Raw genomic sequence first — 16613 nt, forward strand, 5'->3', positions numbered from 1 at the left:
TCCAACACTTTCAGGACCATGGACAGTTCCTTCAGTACTTCGCACTGTCCAAGGTCCTGAAACATTCCAACACTTTCAGGACCATGGACAGTTCCTTCAGTACTTCGCACTGTCCAAGGTCCTGAAACATTCCAACACTTTCAGGACCATAGACAGTTCCTTCAGTCCTTCACACTGTCCAAGGTCCTGAAACATTCAGGCACCTTCAGGACCATGGACAGTTCCTTCAGTACTTCGCACTGTCCAAGGTCCTGAAACATTCCAACACTTTCAGGACCATAGACAGTTCCTTCAGTCCTTCACACTGTCCAAGGTCCTGAAATGTTCCAGGACTTTCAGGACCATGGACAGTTCCTTCAGTACTTCGCACTGTCCAAGGTCCTGAAACATTCCAACACTTTCAGGACCATGAACAGTTCCTTCAGTCCTTCACACTGTCCAAGGTCCTGAAATGTTCCAGGACTTTCAGGACCATGGACAGTTCCTTCAGTCCTTTACACTGTCCAAGGTCCTGAAATGTTCCAGGACTTTCAGGACCATGGACAGTTCCTTCAGTCCTTTACACTGTCCAAGGTCCTGAAATGTTCCAGGACTTTCAGGACCATGGACAGTTCCTTCAGTCCTTCGCACTGTCCAAGTTCCTGAAACATTCCAGCACTTTCAGGACCATGGACAGTTCCTTCAGTACTTCACACCGTCTAAAATCCTGAAACATTCAGGCACTTTCAGGACCTTGGACAGTTCCTTCAGCCCTTCAGGCTGTCTAAAGTAGTGATTCCCAACCAGGGGTACAAAAGCATGTTACAGGGCGTGGAAAAATTTCCCAGGTGTGTAAAAAAAAATAAAAATGGGACTGAGCTACTGTATATAGGGCCCCATAATTTCTGCAATGCGAAAATTGCAGTCTGTATCATAGAATTAATGCAAAACTGAATCTAGTACTGTATAAAACATGAAATCTCACAGAATTTGCTCATTTGTGTGAGTTTCTGACATATTTTGGACAATACAATGTATTTTGGTCACTGTTGTTTTYTGCACCTGCCATTACCTGATTTATTTATTTAATCATTTATTCACTTGCAATGCAATGTTTTTATGTTTATGTTTACTTTGAGTTTAAAAAGAATAAAATGCCTGAGAACTAAACATTCTAGGGGGTTAAACAAACAATTTTCATTGAATAATCAGTTGTAGTACATTATAGTTTTGGAAAATCATCATTACATTTGACTGAAAAGGTAATGGCATGACAAAATGGCTCAGGGGGAACCACTGCTGTAGAGAAGAGTTAGCAGTGTTAGCAATTGCTGTTGAGTCAGGATATGACATTATAACAATATGTGAGCACAAAAAGCAATTGGTGCATTCCATTCCAAATACATAAATGTAAACTTTATTTAAATTTAACATTTAGGAATCAATTTTTACATTAACATTGATGAATTTAGATTTAGGTTTTAATATTTACAYATATCATTTAAAAATTAAATGTAAGATTTAGTTAAAATTAATTGTTAAAATTATCAAAAAACAAAAACAGTGAGCTAAATAATAATTTATTTTTCACATTTTATTTTACACCAGGTTTAGTAAATGACTCAACTACAATTAAGCCTAAATTTTTGCTCATTATCTGTAAAATTGATTGAGTTATAGTTTTATTGAGGGTTTTTTTCAAGTAACAGTGCATGCACATGCATCTCAGGTGCTGTCTACATACAAACAAAGGATGTGGACAAAATGTTGTGACATTTGGTGAAATCTCATCCATTATTCATCAAAAGGAAAGCAAATAACTCAACAGACAGCAGATTGTGCCACACTGAGAAGTTTTGCATTTGCACCACAAGCAAGGATTAATAAAACTGGAGTAACAGCGAGGGCCAGCTTTGTGTTGTCGATATCCCAAAGTTTAATTCCAAACAGCAGGGAGTTAGAGGCAGAATTCATTTGTCCCTGCTTGAACTAACTATTGGGTGGGGGGGATGACAGACAGTTATTGTTAATAGCAGAACAACTGCTATATCTGCAAATCAATATGTTCTTCTTAATGGTTATACAAAGAAATCATATTTGCAAAGTGCAAACAGGTTTAGCGCATCATGTCATGTCGACAGGACACATTAGACCCATCAAATTAAACTAAGTATCCCTTAAACAATAGYAAAGTCAAGGATTACTCATAGATGAAAGGGAAAAGGGAAACGTGGGGGGGGGGCAGATTGAGAAAGTGGAGCAGAGGAAGCTGCTCGACACAAAGTCTCAGGAGGAGCTGGGCTGAACGCGCTCCACACGCAGCAGATGAGCTTGTTTGAGCAGTGGCTCGCAGAGATTGTGCAGATCAAAGGTGACCTCAGTCAGGAAAAAAGTGCAAAAAAATTGAGGAGTCAAAGTTCTTTAGTGGAGAACAAAACACGTGTGTATGTCAAAACTGAAAAGAGGGGAGTTTGAGCAAAGCTTGAGGCAGACAGGAGTCAAAATATATTTGAAGCACTTGACAGAGCAAAGGAATCCAGCTCTGACAGTAGAATAGCTCCATACAGGAGACATTTCTTAAGAGTGAAGTGGAGAAGCAAAAGTTTACAAGAAGCCATTGATGAGCTGAGAACTGGCAGACCGAAAGTGAGATGAAACAGATAAATAAGGGCTGACTCATCAAAAAGCCTCCAGATGTCTGAGCTTAACTCTCACATTGAAGAAAATACCTTGTTTTAGATTTGCTTAAGTATGAAGATGTAAGACAAGTCACTGCAGCGTCCCATGACATTTCATCTTAGAAATAGAGGTTTCTTTATTGTCATTTTCTTCTCAAAGGAGCAGCAGCTGCTCATCTGAATGATCCAGCCAAAAAGAACCGATGCAGGCATCCAAAAGAAACTTAAAGAAACAAGAGAAGAGCTTCACTAAATTTAATTCATCTGTTTTTTTTTCTGAAGATTCTGAATCTGTAGTTCATAAAACATTTTGCAAAAAGACGGGAGTTGAAGCAAACAGTTATTGCCTAAAACTTTAAGGGAGGATCTCAGAGCATGTGAAGGGGATGATGCTCAGCTACAACTCTTCCAAGATTTAGCTCAATTTATGTACTTTTTTTAGGGGTGGGGGCATTTTGTGTCAAATTGCAATAGCTACTTTCAATTAGCTGTAGTAGCCACACTCAGTTTAGTATCCATAAAATCAATCCAGTGATTCATGAGATTTTCTGCAAAAACAAGCAAAAGCTATTCAGAGAAGAGAACGAAAACAAATCCATCATACAGAAAAGAAATGTGGAGCGAGCAGCTAAAGGTAATTTTAAAAACATCTAAGAAGTGTGTTTTTGCTGACACCGGGCAGTTTTGCTTTTAGTTTTCCTGATTGTATTTTGCACCTTGTGGCATCACAGCCACGCACAGCTAAGAAAGTGATGAAAAATAATGCTAATAACAGGAAAGTATAGAACTCCTGGGTACATAGTAAGGATTATGCCACTGAAAGTCAAAACAATACAAAATTAACTCCATACAGACAAACATAAAGGCAGCAACTGGGACTTTTCAGTACCTACTGTTTAACAAGCTGAAACATCATTAAAACATCAATTTGCCACAAAACACAAATTAATAAAGTATTTACTTAATTACAGGCTGAAAATAAAACAGATTATTGATGAGGAATCACCTCAAAGTCATATGCTGATGGGTGAAATGTGCTCCATCATCCTGGTCTCAGGGGATAATAATGAAACACAAAACAAAAAGTCAGTCAATTAATCCTGATGAAGATAAACTGTATTTCTGTGACTCTTCCTCATTGTGGTTTTTAAAGTAATGCATTTGAGTGGGAGGGATCTTTCATGACTTCATCTAATGTGTGTATTTTGCAACTGAAATACTCATATGAGRGATAATTTAAGCGTGTTTTGAACAATGTAACGAAAGGATGTTGTATTTTAAAATTAACCAAAGAGTGAGTGAAAACAAAAATCACTTTTAAGATTAAATTAGGTGTTTAAAAGTGATATGTTGGACAGAAAACCTGTATCCTGTTCTCCAAATAGTCTTAGTTAAGCATCCAWATGTACACCCCTTATTTGTTTTTTTTCAAACAGAAGAATAATTCTTTGCACATGAGCCAGATGTGTCTGCTGATGTAAACTAATTGTACATTCTATTACTTAGCTCACTTTCTGAGTGTAAAACATTTTATTATTATTTAGCTCACTCCTCTCATATTTTGCTAATTTTTACTGAATGTTAAATGTTACGTCTAAATTTTAAATCCTGAATCTAAATGTGTAAACTAAATCGCAAATGTTGCATCTAAATGATAAAGCTTACAATGAAGAAGTTTGGAATGGAACACAGAATGATGGTGTGCGGCTTTTGTTATGAAGTCATCATCCTGCGACAAAAGCAACCACCAATGATGCTGCTGATATAAATCCTAAATTCAAAATTTGTTCATTAAAAAAACATGGATGGTACCTGTGGTCCAGCAGTTTCTAGAGTAACTTGGACACAAACCGCAGCTCCAAGTTTGATCACTTGTAGGGAAGTGTTAGCAGCATTAGCAGCATTAGCAGCGTTAGCATCATTATGCCCACAGCTATCAGCATCTATAAAAACTCCTAAATGAAACCAGGACAATATGAGTTACAACAACATGAAATTTCCCTTTGGAATTKAATTGTTCACAGAGTTAGCATCATTAGCAGAGTTAGCAGTGTTAGTGGTTGCTTTATTGCAGGATGATGACATCACAACAAAATCCACACATCAATGGCAAAGGGTGTGTTCCATTTTGAAATATTTACATGAAAACTTTAAAAATTAACCACAGCATTTAAGATTTGACTTATACACTTAGATTTACACAATACACAGGAATGTTTTTACAAATATGTAAAATATAATTTTTTGTACTTAGAATATATACATTTTTTGCATTTATATTGTTTTAACCTTGTCTACATCAATATTTAAAGGCTGAAAACAATACTTTTGAAAATGGATTTTAGAAGGGAAACATCTTTAAAACATTTATGTGTGTGATGGAGAAAATGCAAAGTTTAGAAAACCCACCTTAAACTTAACCTACAACCAGATGGTGTTCCTTTCCTTTTGGTGTGTTTAGATTTGGCATGTCGCTTTATGTTCCATGCCTTGTTTCCTGTTTTTGGTGGTGGCAGTGTTACAGCGCCACACAAGGCCTGGCATAATAACTGCAGTGTTTTCTGTCGTTTCTAGTGTTTCAATGTGAATGAAGACTTTTCTAGAATCATGTCATGTTCATAAGGATATTTTTTTAATGATTTAAATGTTTCTGTGTAAAAGGGGCTTTACCTGAGTACCCCATGCTCAAATTTTGAGGTTAAATTTTAAAGTAAATGACCAAACTTTTAGAATAAAATCCTAAAACAGAAGTTGATTGTATATAAGGCATTTTAGGCACAAAACTGCTGATCACCACATTATTTTCCTCCAATAAAAACATTGTTTCTCCCAATTAGCCCTTAATATTCCAGCCTTTGCAGCTTTCCCTAAAGAACAGAACTAGTGGCATTTATCATGTGCAGGTGGGCGTGCGTGAATACGTGCTTACGTCTAACCTCTTCAGACTCTACGGAATTGCCCGGCTTGCCCTCCTAAAGTAGATTAGCTTGAAAAAGAACGGCGCGTACGTTGTTGCCTGGATACAAAAAGCATCATTAAGCACAATTATCAGCCACTTCAGCTCGCAATAAACAAGCTTCGTCGCAGATTTCAAAACAATATGTCATGGAGGACGACTGCTTATCCTGAGCTGCAGACAGAAGACGAGTGTAGACAATTAAAAGATGCCAGAGAAGAAGGGGGAAACTCAAAACGAAAATGTATGGACTAAAGATTATCAAATCATTTTAGTAATGACATTAATGATCCCTCTTTGACACAGACTATAGAGAAGATTTATTTTTGGAAACCCAAAGAAATGAAAATACCTTAAAAATAAATGCAAAGAGAAAAACACAAGTAAACAAGCAACAAAAAAGTCCTGTTTGCAGTGGAGTGGGATGACCACAGGGAGCTTTTGATAAAGAAAACAAAGTTGAACAAGARAGCGAATCACAGAAATAAGGCAGCTCAGCTCATCCATCCTAATTATTCTGTGCATCTCCCTGAAGGTACTTTCAGCTGTAAATTAAAGAGAGCAGAGTTCTCGTCAAATTTATCCAGCGAGGAAGAAAGACATGAAAGGGAGTGAAGAAACGGGGGAGGGGGGAAAAAGAGTTTGGGGACAGAGTGGTTTGCTTTAAAGAAAGCTCAAGTTCACAATAAAGTTGGAACATCTTCTGTAAAGGTTTATAGATCGTTCTAAGTGCAATCATTTATAAAAGTTTTAAAACTGAGGGAGAGTGGGAATAGATTTTTATCTGTGTAAAAACCTTTTTCATCAGTGAACAAACAGGTCAAGGAGTTACTATAAACACAGGTTTCAGTGTACAGGGTGAGTCGAAAGTCACAGGACACCCTTTTGTTGTAGAATGAAAAGTGAGGATTTAACTAGAACATGGCCACCATCTTGAAAGCTGATATATTGGATCAAGGGCAAGTTTTTCCAAAGATAGGCCATCTCCATAACTTACTGAGGTATATAGATATGTCATTTCCCCCTTTTCTTTCTGAAATAAAAGTGTGTCCKGTGACTTCTGACTCAGCCCGCTGCGAGATCTTCACTTTCATCTGTTTAAAACTGATAATGTGAAACAGCTACTCAGTAGTGCATGCTGACACTACACAGGACTCATGCAAACAGACATGAACAATGTCTTCTTTGGAAAATAAGTCTGCAAATGTTAATACTCTTGTTTCTTCCAACAAATTAAAAACGTTCTGTCTCTAAAGGTGTAAAAGACAGTGTGAATGGTTTTGGACATACTACCAGCTCCCCGTGATCTGAAAAGGAGAAGACGATAAAGAAAATAGATGAAAAGATGGATGTTCAGCAACAACGCATACGTGTTTACGCTGAATTAAATATTTACACTGACAAATGTTCTTTCTTTGCCTATTACTTCAATTTTACTWGAACTTTGTGAAGTAGAAAACAAAAAGGGAAGTCAAACAAAATGCTGCTGTTTGGATTCATTATTTATCCCTTCCAATAATTTGTAAAGGGAAATAATAAAATGTTTTCCAGCACATAGACATCTGTTACAATTGGCCCGATAAGGTTAAAACTAAAGTTACTTACCCAAATGCAATAAAACTGCTATTTTAAAAATGATGTGTGTATATATATATATATATATGATTTGCCTATGAATGTATAATGTTTGAAGCAAACAATAATTAAACATTTACTTTAGCGAGCTGAMGTGCAACAGCATAAGACAACTTGAGTACAGACTCCTGTGTGGTTGGGGYTCTGGTAAAAAGTTTGTTTATATACTTGTGACTTCAGTAAATGTCTCATATTTAGCTTTGTGCAACATGTTGTAGTGGTGACTTATATTAAAACGCTTCACTGCAGACAGTGTCTCTGAGCTGACTAAAATAATAGGTTTGCCAAGGAAATCTGCATACAGACAATCTGCATGCGATTTCTCTGTTCAGTTTTTCTTCCTCCGTTCAGAGGCATGACTTCCTCACTATTAGAGAARACACGTGCACCAGATGGTTTTTACTTTGGAGGCATCATCTAGTGGCAAATTATGCCACTTCAGCCACTGAGGCACTTTTATACAACTTTGCTATTTTCTATGATTAATCAAAGAGCTGGTTTGACTGCCCCCCTTTTTTAAAGAAAAAAAACAATTATTTTCGTGGGGGAGGGGATGGGGCGGAGCTCACTAGTGGGCCGAACGGAAGTCACCCAGTCACTGGATGTGGCCCRTGGGCCACCAGTTTTACATCCCTGACTTTTACAGCACATATGCAAAAAATATCTGCATGACAAATCTCCCTGTTTGAAATTAGGATTTATTTTATGATGCATTTAGTTTTTTCAAGTGTGTCATCTATAAACTCCCTCTCTTTCACACTAAAACACTAAAACTGCTCAGTTAATGGGGTACACACACACACAGTTAATGCAGTTCAAATGGCTTGTGGAGAGCAAATAGATTTTCCATCTCTCCCCTTGAATATTATGCAAGTGCTGGGGCATGTAGGCTATATGGGGCATGGTGGGATGAATAATGAAATGGAGAAGAAGRAAAAAAAGAAGAATTGCAGGGTTAGCMGATAAGAGCAAAGTGAGCACACACAAGTGCAAGATGAAAAGTGTGTGCTGACCTTTTGCTTTCATTCTAGTCATGGTCATTTATTTCTCCTCTTTGAAGTGTCTCTCKCTGCTGTCATAGATCAAGTTGAGCCACAAGACCGGCCCGAACCCAATACAAATCAGCCCTGTTTGCCTCCAACTTCCACCAGCAGAGACTACAAATTCCATTAAAACACACACACACATGCTTCTCATCCTGCAGTCAGTTTTTGCTCCATGCAGATATTAATGGGGGGATCGTTCTGAACAGTATTAATACACAGAGGAAGATTGGCTCTCAGTCGTCATTGTGAAAGCAGATTATGAAGAGTTTAATTTCATCAGATAAGTACGCTTTCATTTGTGAGCAGACAGCTGCAGGCGAGAAGTCTGACAGGCCTTCAGTGAGACAAGAATGCCCCCTGCTGTCCGTTAAACTCTACTCCTTATACAAAAAGTGGCTCTGTAATCTAACTTTTTCACGTAAATACCAAAAATCCACATCCATCCATCCACAGGGTTTCTCTGTATGTTTTGTGGGTATTTTCTTTATGATTTACTGGACTAATGGGGATCCTTTTAAATAAACAAATAAACTACACAGAGTATTAAAGTGCATGTGACGCATCTCCTTCAAATACACAAAAGTCAAAGAAAACATTTTTTATATTTAAAGGGGCAATATTATGTGTTTCTCGGGCATATATTTAAACACTATACCATAATAATGCATCTATGTCACCTTTAGCTGTTAATAAAATGCTGTTTTTATGTTTAAATAGAAAATAAACTTATCTTCTCATCACTTCCTCTTCTAAACAATGTAAAATTGGCCTCTGTCTCTTTAAGAACCACCTTCCGCTTCTGTCTCGCCCATTTCGGTGCGGGCGGGGAGGGGGGGGGCTGCTATGATGCAGTTTACTTGGCATCTGAAAATATATTTCCTCAAAAGTTTTTTTAATCTGAAAAGAGCTTCATTAAGAACTAATGTTGAGAGCTCAGCAGACTCCGTCATGAGGAAGTTCGGCTTAAAGACGTGTCCCAGGGGCTTTTCTGGTCCCCACCTGTCGTTTTGCTTCCTAAAAACGCTGCAGGATTTCTCAAACATGCATGAATGAGTCAGAGCAAGGCTTTGGGCATGTATTTTTATGAGAGTATAACATTATAACATGATATAATACTCCAAAAAGTTGATTTTGCATGATATTGCCCCTTTAAAAACTAGGCATAATACACATGATTTTATTATTTTTGTCACAAAATTGACACATTTTCTTTTGAACCTGGCTCAGCTAAAGTGAAACAGGAAGTAATGTCAAAGGGGAAGTCTAAGAAAGAAAACTCTCTGGTATTTGTTGAAATAATATTTGAACTCTGACTCTTCTTCGTCTCTCTGATAGGAACTCAAAGATTTTTTWAAAAAAAGCATCAAGTTCTTCTCTACAGTCTGAGTTGTTGGCTGTTGCAATGCTCTATTCATGTGCAGACATTCCCCTGTGACATCACTTCCTGTTACTTCACATACAAATATCTCAACAACTGTTCATCACAGTGGTGTGATTTTTTTGTGCAGTGTTATCAATGTTATCGTTATAAAATACATTCATATTTATTACAAAAATTATGTCATAGGCACTTTAACGCTTTACTGTATTATTTTGTAAATTGTTATTTTTAGAGTTCATTCATGTGGTTTTTATCCATAAACGGTGCTTTCCAAATGGTTTTAACTAAGTTGTTATTCTTGAAATGGTTATATTCAGAAATGCACATTTTCCTTGACTTTTAGACTTCAGTCAAAGTGTATTTGAAGCTTGTGTGAGGATGAGAGTGAATTTCTTCTGTCAGTTCTCTCCTGCTGTGTCCTGCAGGGATTTGGTAGATTTCTGGCAGCTCCAGTAGACAAAAAAGAAAGGTTCTCCTGCAGGTTCTTTTAAATAATTAATGTTGAAGTTTCTGTTTTGCAATAAATCTCTTCTTTTCCTTCTCCCTGTCCACGTCAGCCAGGATGTCAGGGATGGACGTTCTGCAGCCGGACCAAAATGAGACCGGCATMACTCCGATCGACAACGGGACTTTCCTCCGTCTGTCCCCGACGTCCGCCTCCATGTCGGCGGCTGCCTCCTCCCCGGGACACCAGGCCAACGTTTACGTGTACGTGTGGCTCTTCCTTGGCCTGCTGGTGTTCCTGCTGACGCTGCTCGTCATCTCCCTCCACAGGCTGAAGAACATCATCTCCTCCTCCTCGTCGGTCCCCGACTGCAGCAGCGAGGGAGGGAGCTCCTTCACCAACATGGAGATCTGCAGCGTTTCCTCCACCGTCTCCGCTCTCTCCACCTCGGGGAGCTAGGACTGAGCTCATTAAGACTCGAGGGGCTAAATGTGTGCAGCACAGGCAGACGTGCATTCACAGGAGGGCCCAAATAAATACAGAATGACATTACATTCATGCATATTTTGATCCTGAAAGTGCAATAATTCCAGAAATATGAGTAATAAAGCGTAAATGAAGGGTGAGAGTGAACACWTTTTTCTGGACTTTTCACCCACTGCAGTGAAGCACAAAATGATAAATGCTTTTTGTTAGATTTGCTTTCAAAGAACAGTTTTGAAGCTTTGTAAAGCATGTCTTATAATACTGTACCTGCAGGTCACATTGCAAAACTAATAAATAAGGCTTGCCACTTTTCATGTCATAAACTAGGATCGTCTTCTGATAAAGTGTGGAAAAGACAATGTGCGATGTCGAGGATGACTTGCAGCTACGTTCACACAAATTTTAGGTTAGATCAGTATCTGTAAAACTGACTGAATCATAGCCATTTATTTGTTTTTTAAAGATCAATTAGCTGTGATGACCCTGCTGAATTAGATTGGGTCCAAAAACTTAATCAGATGAATAATTTTCTGAGTTTCACTAAAATCTGTTTAAAGTTTTTTTATGTTGTGGCAATACTTTTTTGTACAGAGATACATGCATGTGTCACAAATGCTCATTTTCGGATTTAGGGAAATAACTATGAACATGGCAAATTGGCTTCAAATCTCCTGAAGTCTGTAAAAAAAAGTTGCACAAAGGAGAACAAAGAGAAGCAGTGACGGCTGCAGACAGGCAGCTTTTCACTTCTGCTTCATATAAAATCTGATTCTACTTCTGGATGACAAACTCCACCTGCGTTGCTTTCTCTTGTTTGTCAGTTCATGTAGCATCTGATCTCAGTCTTTGCTGAGGCTGAAGGAAGAGTCTCTGTAGCTGTGCAGTGTTTGATAAAGTATTAAAAAAATGTAGTTTACAAAGATCTTTTTGTCCCGTTAAATATTTAAAAAAATGATCATTTTGTTTTTTATGATTCCAAAGTTAGAAATTTCCCCAAAAAAGGACTGTTTCAAGGGCATTTTATATCATTTCYACTGATGAAGCTCCTCAGGTTAAGGTTGCAAAAGGAGTGGAAATTTTCTGGTAAAAGAAAATGTTCAAACAAAACAGCAACATTCCATGGGGAGATTGTTTTTATAGTTCAGCATTGTGATTCAAATCAACTCCAAACAAAAACATTCAGTAATTTTTTTTAACATAAAATACACCTAATTTCAGTAAACTCCAAAGCACAACTGTTTATAACACTGAACCAAACTTTTTACAAAATTCTTTCCAACCTGTTCCTACATGTCCAGCATCTGTTTTTTTAGGCTGTGGTCCCTCATATTACCTGCTAAAGCAATGGACTCTGGTTGTTTTAGGTCAAGATTATTTAAAAAWTTCCCCAACTATATTAAAAATCCCCTGTTGAAGCTTTAGTATTTTGATGCAAGCATGAAGGAGAAGTCTGTCTTACAACCAAGGATGAAATTGAAAGTGTTGACTGTGGACTACTTTGCAAAACTGTCATAACTTTATTTGTCTGTTTGTATTCTGCTGAGGAAAAAAGATGTCAAATGGAAAAACAGCACGTATTCCAATAAAGTATTTTTTTCTGTGCAACACTTTACCAAACTTGAAATTATTCCTCRTTTAATGGAAAGATCATTCCTTCTAACATCAGACATCACTTGGGGGACTCAGCAAAGGGTGATGAATCCCTGACTTGTGTCTGCGTAGTGCACGACACCACACATCCTCCCTCCTTCTACAATGTACTTCATGACTCTTCGCCTTTGCTGTCTGTAGAGCCCCAAGAGTCCCAGGACCAGGTGGAAGGTCTGACCTGCAAAGTCCCTGCAGCTCATCAGTAGTGTCGCAGCAGGTCTTTCACCCATTTCTCTGACACTCAGCCGCCAAGTCAGCAACTTGGCTTTTTTTTTAATCGTGAGCTTCGTCCATCTGGTCTTCCAAGAAGATAGTTAAAATATGCATATCCAAAGCTATACCATCTGTATGCTCCCATTTAGTCCACACCCCTTTCTTGGTTACGCCCACCATTCTACTAAAGCGGGCCTCCTCCAGCCCCGCATGTACGGAGAGCCATTTCACTCAAAATGAACTAGATAAATAGATACTGTAATTCATAAAGTATTAATGCATATTCCATTAAATMATGATAATCATAATAATGATCATCTTTTTCAGAGTGACAGTCATTTAACTCTTTTGACATAAAACAGACAAACAAGCTCAGGTGGTGATTTCCTTAATACCAACCCACAGAGAAAACCCCGCCCCCTCATTTGTATATTGGAACATGAAATAAAATGATAAGAAATAGTAAAACTGCATGAAACAAAAAGGGAGTTCAAAATAAAAGTCTGTGCAATATGTAAAAAAAAAATTACAAAATAAGTGGCACAAAATAAAATTACAATATGAAATAAATAAATACAATTAAATAAATAAAGTAAAAAATATTTTATAAATAAATGAAATGAAATGCAAAAAATGTATTACAATAAATTGATGTTTTTTTAATTTCATGGGGACATTTATTTATTTAATGGAATTTTAATTATTACTTATTCATTTTATTTTGAATGAAACAGCTCTCCATACACACGTACCTCTTCCTGGATCTGTTTCTTGCTTTGCATCAACTCTGTTTTGGATTACTGCCCAGCCCATCCCGACCTATTCCCACCGTGCCCGCCAGGGTTCTGTGTCGCAAGCTGGCCTCCACCCTACCCTGTAAGACAGCCTTTATATCACACAATATATACAGTATATATATAATTAACTGAAGGTCCAGACCTCAAATTCTTTTGCATATTTTATTTTTCTTATCATGATTTTTTTCCAACTCACACATGTCATATTTTACATCTTTGCAATAAAACATGAATACAATAGTTTTTAGGGTTTCATAGATCCAAAAATATTTAACCTTTTTTTTTCCTTTTTGGATACGTAAGTTGAACCTGTCGATAAGAGTATGTGCATGTTTGATCGAGATGGCTTCACACATACAGTACGTCTCACATGTCGTCCTCTCTCCGCGCCCCTCCAGCCTCTATCAGCTACAGAATCCTAATATTGCTTACAACTGTGAGGTTGTAAAACACATGAGTTCAACGGTCTTAAATACAAACATCAATGCACAAATAATCCCAAAGGAGAATGGACCTAAACGGAAAAGGCAGCCGACCAGAAAGAACCAAGCTAATAAATAATGATATGTGATTGGTGCAAAGTGCAAATACAAAACAAACTTTTACATTGAGTTGATTCTCTTTGTTGTTTTTTCCTCTTTAAGTAATCAACAAGTGAGTGTGAGTGAAGGTTTCCTTTGCACTTTTAGTTCTATTCAGCTGAGTAAGTCTCCTGCCAAGCCTGAACCAAGACTATATGTACATATTTGACAAAAACAATCACTAAATATACAAAAGGAAATCATGTCAGTCTGGTGTTTATCATCTGTGGTGGCGCTGGCAAGATCTCATCGTTACCGTCATCAGTTTAAGAAAAACAAAAACAAAAAAAAATCTTGGATACCACCATCGTTAGCATCGGCCTCGTCAATGTTATATTAACTATTACACAGTATTTTACATACAGCAAGTCATTAATAAATTAAAGGTGAGAAGCGCAGTTTGTGTAGTGAAAGAACAAGTGCGACTCTGAAAAGGAAGCAGAGCCTTATTTACATCCAACTCAAGATTTAACCCTGCTGTGGTCGGAAAATAAATAAATAAATAAACCCAAGCTGATTAAATCAAAGGAAAACAAAATTATATACATAAAAATAAACAACTAAAAATTCAGGCAATTTTTCCAACCGTGAATTTTAAGATCAAGCCAATAGCACCGATTTATTTTAATTTTTTTGAAGAGTGGCTGGTGCGCTTTGTGAAAATCAAGTAAACACTTCGAAGGAAACTGGAATTTATCATCCACTCAAATATTTACGAACCAAAACCCCACTAAAGTGAAAATTGTAAAACAGAACCTTAACAGGAAAAATAAATAAAAAGAAGCAAAAGAAAAAAGAAAAAGAAAGTCTCTCTAAGGGAAGGTTTAAATAGAGCGGGATCAGCAGTGATGGCCGCTCTGTGAGTGGTGCACGTGTGATGGACCTCAGCACAGTCTGCTTCACTCGCTCTTTGTCCTGCAGACGTTCTGTTTGGATCAGCAAGGGTTTGGTGTGTTTCTTCTGGGTATGATAGGTGTCTGTGGTTACACACGTGCTCAGAGGAAGCCGTCTCCACCAGCACTTGCCACAACATCCTCAGTTCAAGAGAATAAGAGCTTAAGGTCCGGCACTAATTTTTTCCTCCTCTGTCACTGTACCTGTGGTCCCCCCCTCCTCCTCCTCCCTCGCTCTGCAGACACACGGCAGAATACACCACCTCCTCGCTCCTCTCCTTCACGCTGTCGACCTTAGTATCTGTTCTGGTGCTCATAGTGCCAGCGGTTGAAGTCTATGTTGAAAGCCACGATGCTTCCAGAGGCCATGCCCGTGATTAAGGTCCTGCCAGCAGAACACACAACACATCATTTTAAAAATCCCAGCTCAGAAACCAAACAAATAAATCCATTCAGTCACTGTAATGTGGGCTAAGGGCTTTGGCATAGCCTCCTTTGCTCTGGTTGTGAGGTAACATAATTAATGTGCCATTGCGAATAGATTTTTTTTGTTTGTTTGTTTTTTCCTCACACGCACATAAAGAGTTTCTGGAAATGGGGCGAACAAGAAATGGCTCATGAAGAGAGTGAAAGCTTTTCCTTTTCTGTTACTCATTCGATGACTCACTATTTGTTTCTTCATTTCCAAGCTTACGCCACACGCTAGCATGCTACAGGCTATGTATCCTTCCACAGCTCTGCTTACATATGAACACTGGTAAGGCCTGCGTCACACGGAAAGATAATTATGCCGATTTTTGCCCTTCAAACAACCTTAGGGACCTCCAGATTATCGTGATGGCTGTAAAGATAATCGTAGCAGATCATCCCGTTGTGGGTGGTGAGTTAAGAGTGATCTAGTCGACTCGAAAGGACGTCGGGACCRCTCCGACCTCAAATCGGGGATATTCAACATGTTTGATTTTTTGGCCCGATATCACAGTGTGTGTAGTGTTCACCCGAGCTCTCAGCCTGATGAATGAGACGTGTAGCCCATCAGAAAGCGAGGTGACGTAAACAAAGAACTGTCATGACTCACCAGAAAGTCTGCTGGATGTTAAAAGTCCYATGGAATTGTTTTTCCTCTGGTAAAAATAGTCCACAAACGATCAACATTGTTTCTTCCTCGTCGCAAATGTTTATTTACTCTGAACTCACGTCTCTCTGGAGGTCACGTGAGATTTTTTCTTCGGACATATGAATTCTCGCGAGATTTCAGGAAGTCTCACGTGATTTAATATCTGACATCTGAATCATGAATGAAATTTATTTTTGTGTGTGGTCTCTTGCCGTGTGGCTGTACACCACACACTGTAGGACCAAGCCTGGTATATCCATGATTTTTATCTTCACGTGTGGGCTCTATCAGTCTTTGACAATCATCCGACTGTTTTAAAATCTTGCAGTGTGACGCAGCCTTAACCAGGTTAGTATCACCAAAATTAAAGCAAGGTTTAGTATCAGTGTTGAAAACAGAACATACTACCTACAGTAATTGTCAAACTATTTTGGAGGAAATTATTCTAAGAGTAATAAACAAATAACTTCATTTTTTTTACTTTGAAACAAGAATTATGAGTTTTAAACAGTGTTTTTTCAGCTTCTGTAGTGCTAATGCTAGCTTGTTCATTAAAAAACCAAAATCTACTTCCTGTATTTTTTATCTTTATAATAATCATATTGCTAACATTTTTGTAGCATATGACAAATTTTTTTTATTTTATTTTTTCCCAAGTTTAAAGTTTCTATTGAGTGTTGCTGCCTCAGCYACCAATAGGAGGTGCTGCAGCTCTGTCAGTGTCCCTGTTTCTGGAGTAATGATTATGTTTAAAAT

General features: G+C 37.9%; 2 protein-coding genes across 5 annotated transcripts in view; one reads left to right on the forward strand and one right to left on the reverse strand.

Annotated features, from left to right (window-relative positions):
- Window positions 1–12213, forward strand: part of sertm1 (serine rich and transmembrane domain containing 1) — a 19664-nt gene extending 7451 nt beyond the window's left edge. The window contains exon 3 of the mRNA XM_014003304.1: window positions 10233–12213. Coding sequence (XP_013858758.1) covers window positions 10238–10579 — 342 coding nt within the window. The 5' untranslated portion in view covers window positions 10233–10237 and the 3' untranslated portion in view covers window positions 10580–12213. The remainder of the gene's footprint in view (window positions 1–10232) is intronic.
- A 1201-nt stretch (window positions 12214–13414) lies between these two features.
- Window positions 13415–16613, reverse strand: part of nbeaa (neurobeachin a) — a gene marked incomplete in the record, with an annotated part of 147512 nt that continues 144313 nt past the window's right edge. For all 4 annotated transcript variants that reach the window (XM_014003308.1, XM_014003306.1, XM_014003305.1 and 1 more), the window contains 1 exon segment: window positions 13415–15125. In XM_014003308.1, the coding sequence (XP_013858762.1) occupies window positions 15035–15125 (91 nt within the window).

The sequence above is a fragment of the Austrofundulus limnaeus genome, unplaced genomic scaffold, assembly GCF_001266775.1.
Source record: "Austrofundulus limnaeus strain Quisiro unplaced genomic scaffold, Austrofundulus_limnaeus-1.0 Scaffold17, whole genome shotgun sequence".
Lineage (NCBI taxonomy): Eukaryota > Metazoa > Chordata > Actinopteri > Cyprinodontiformes > Rivulidae > Austrofundulus > Austrofundulus limnaeus.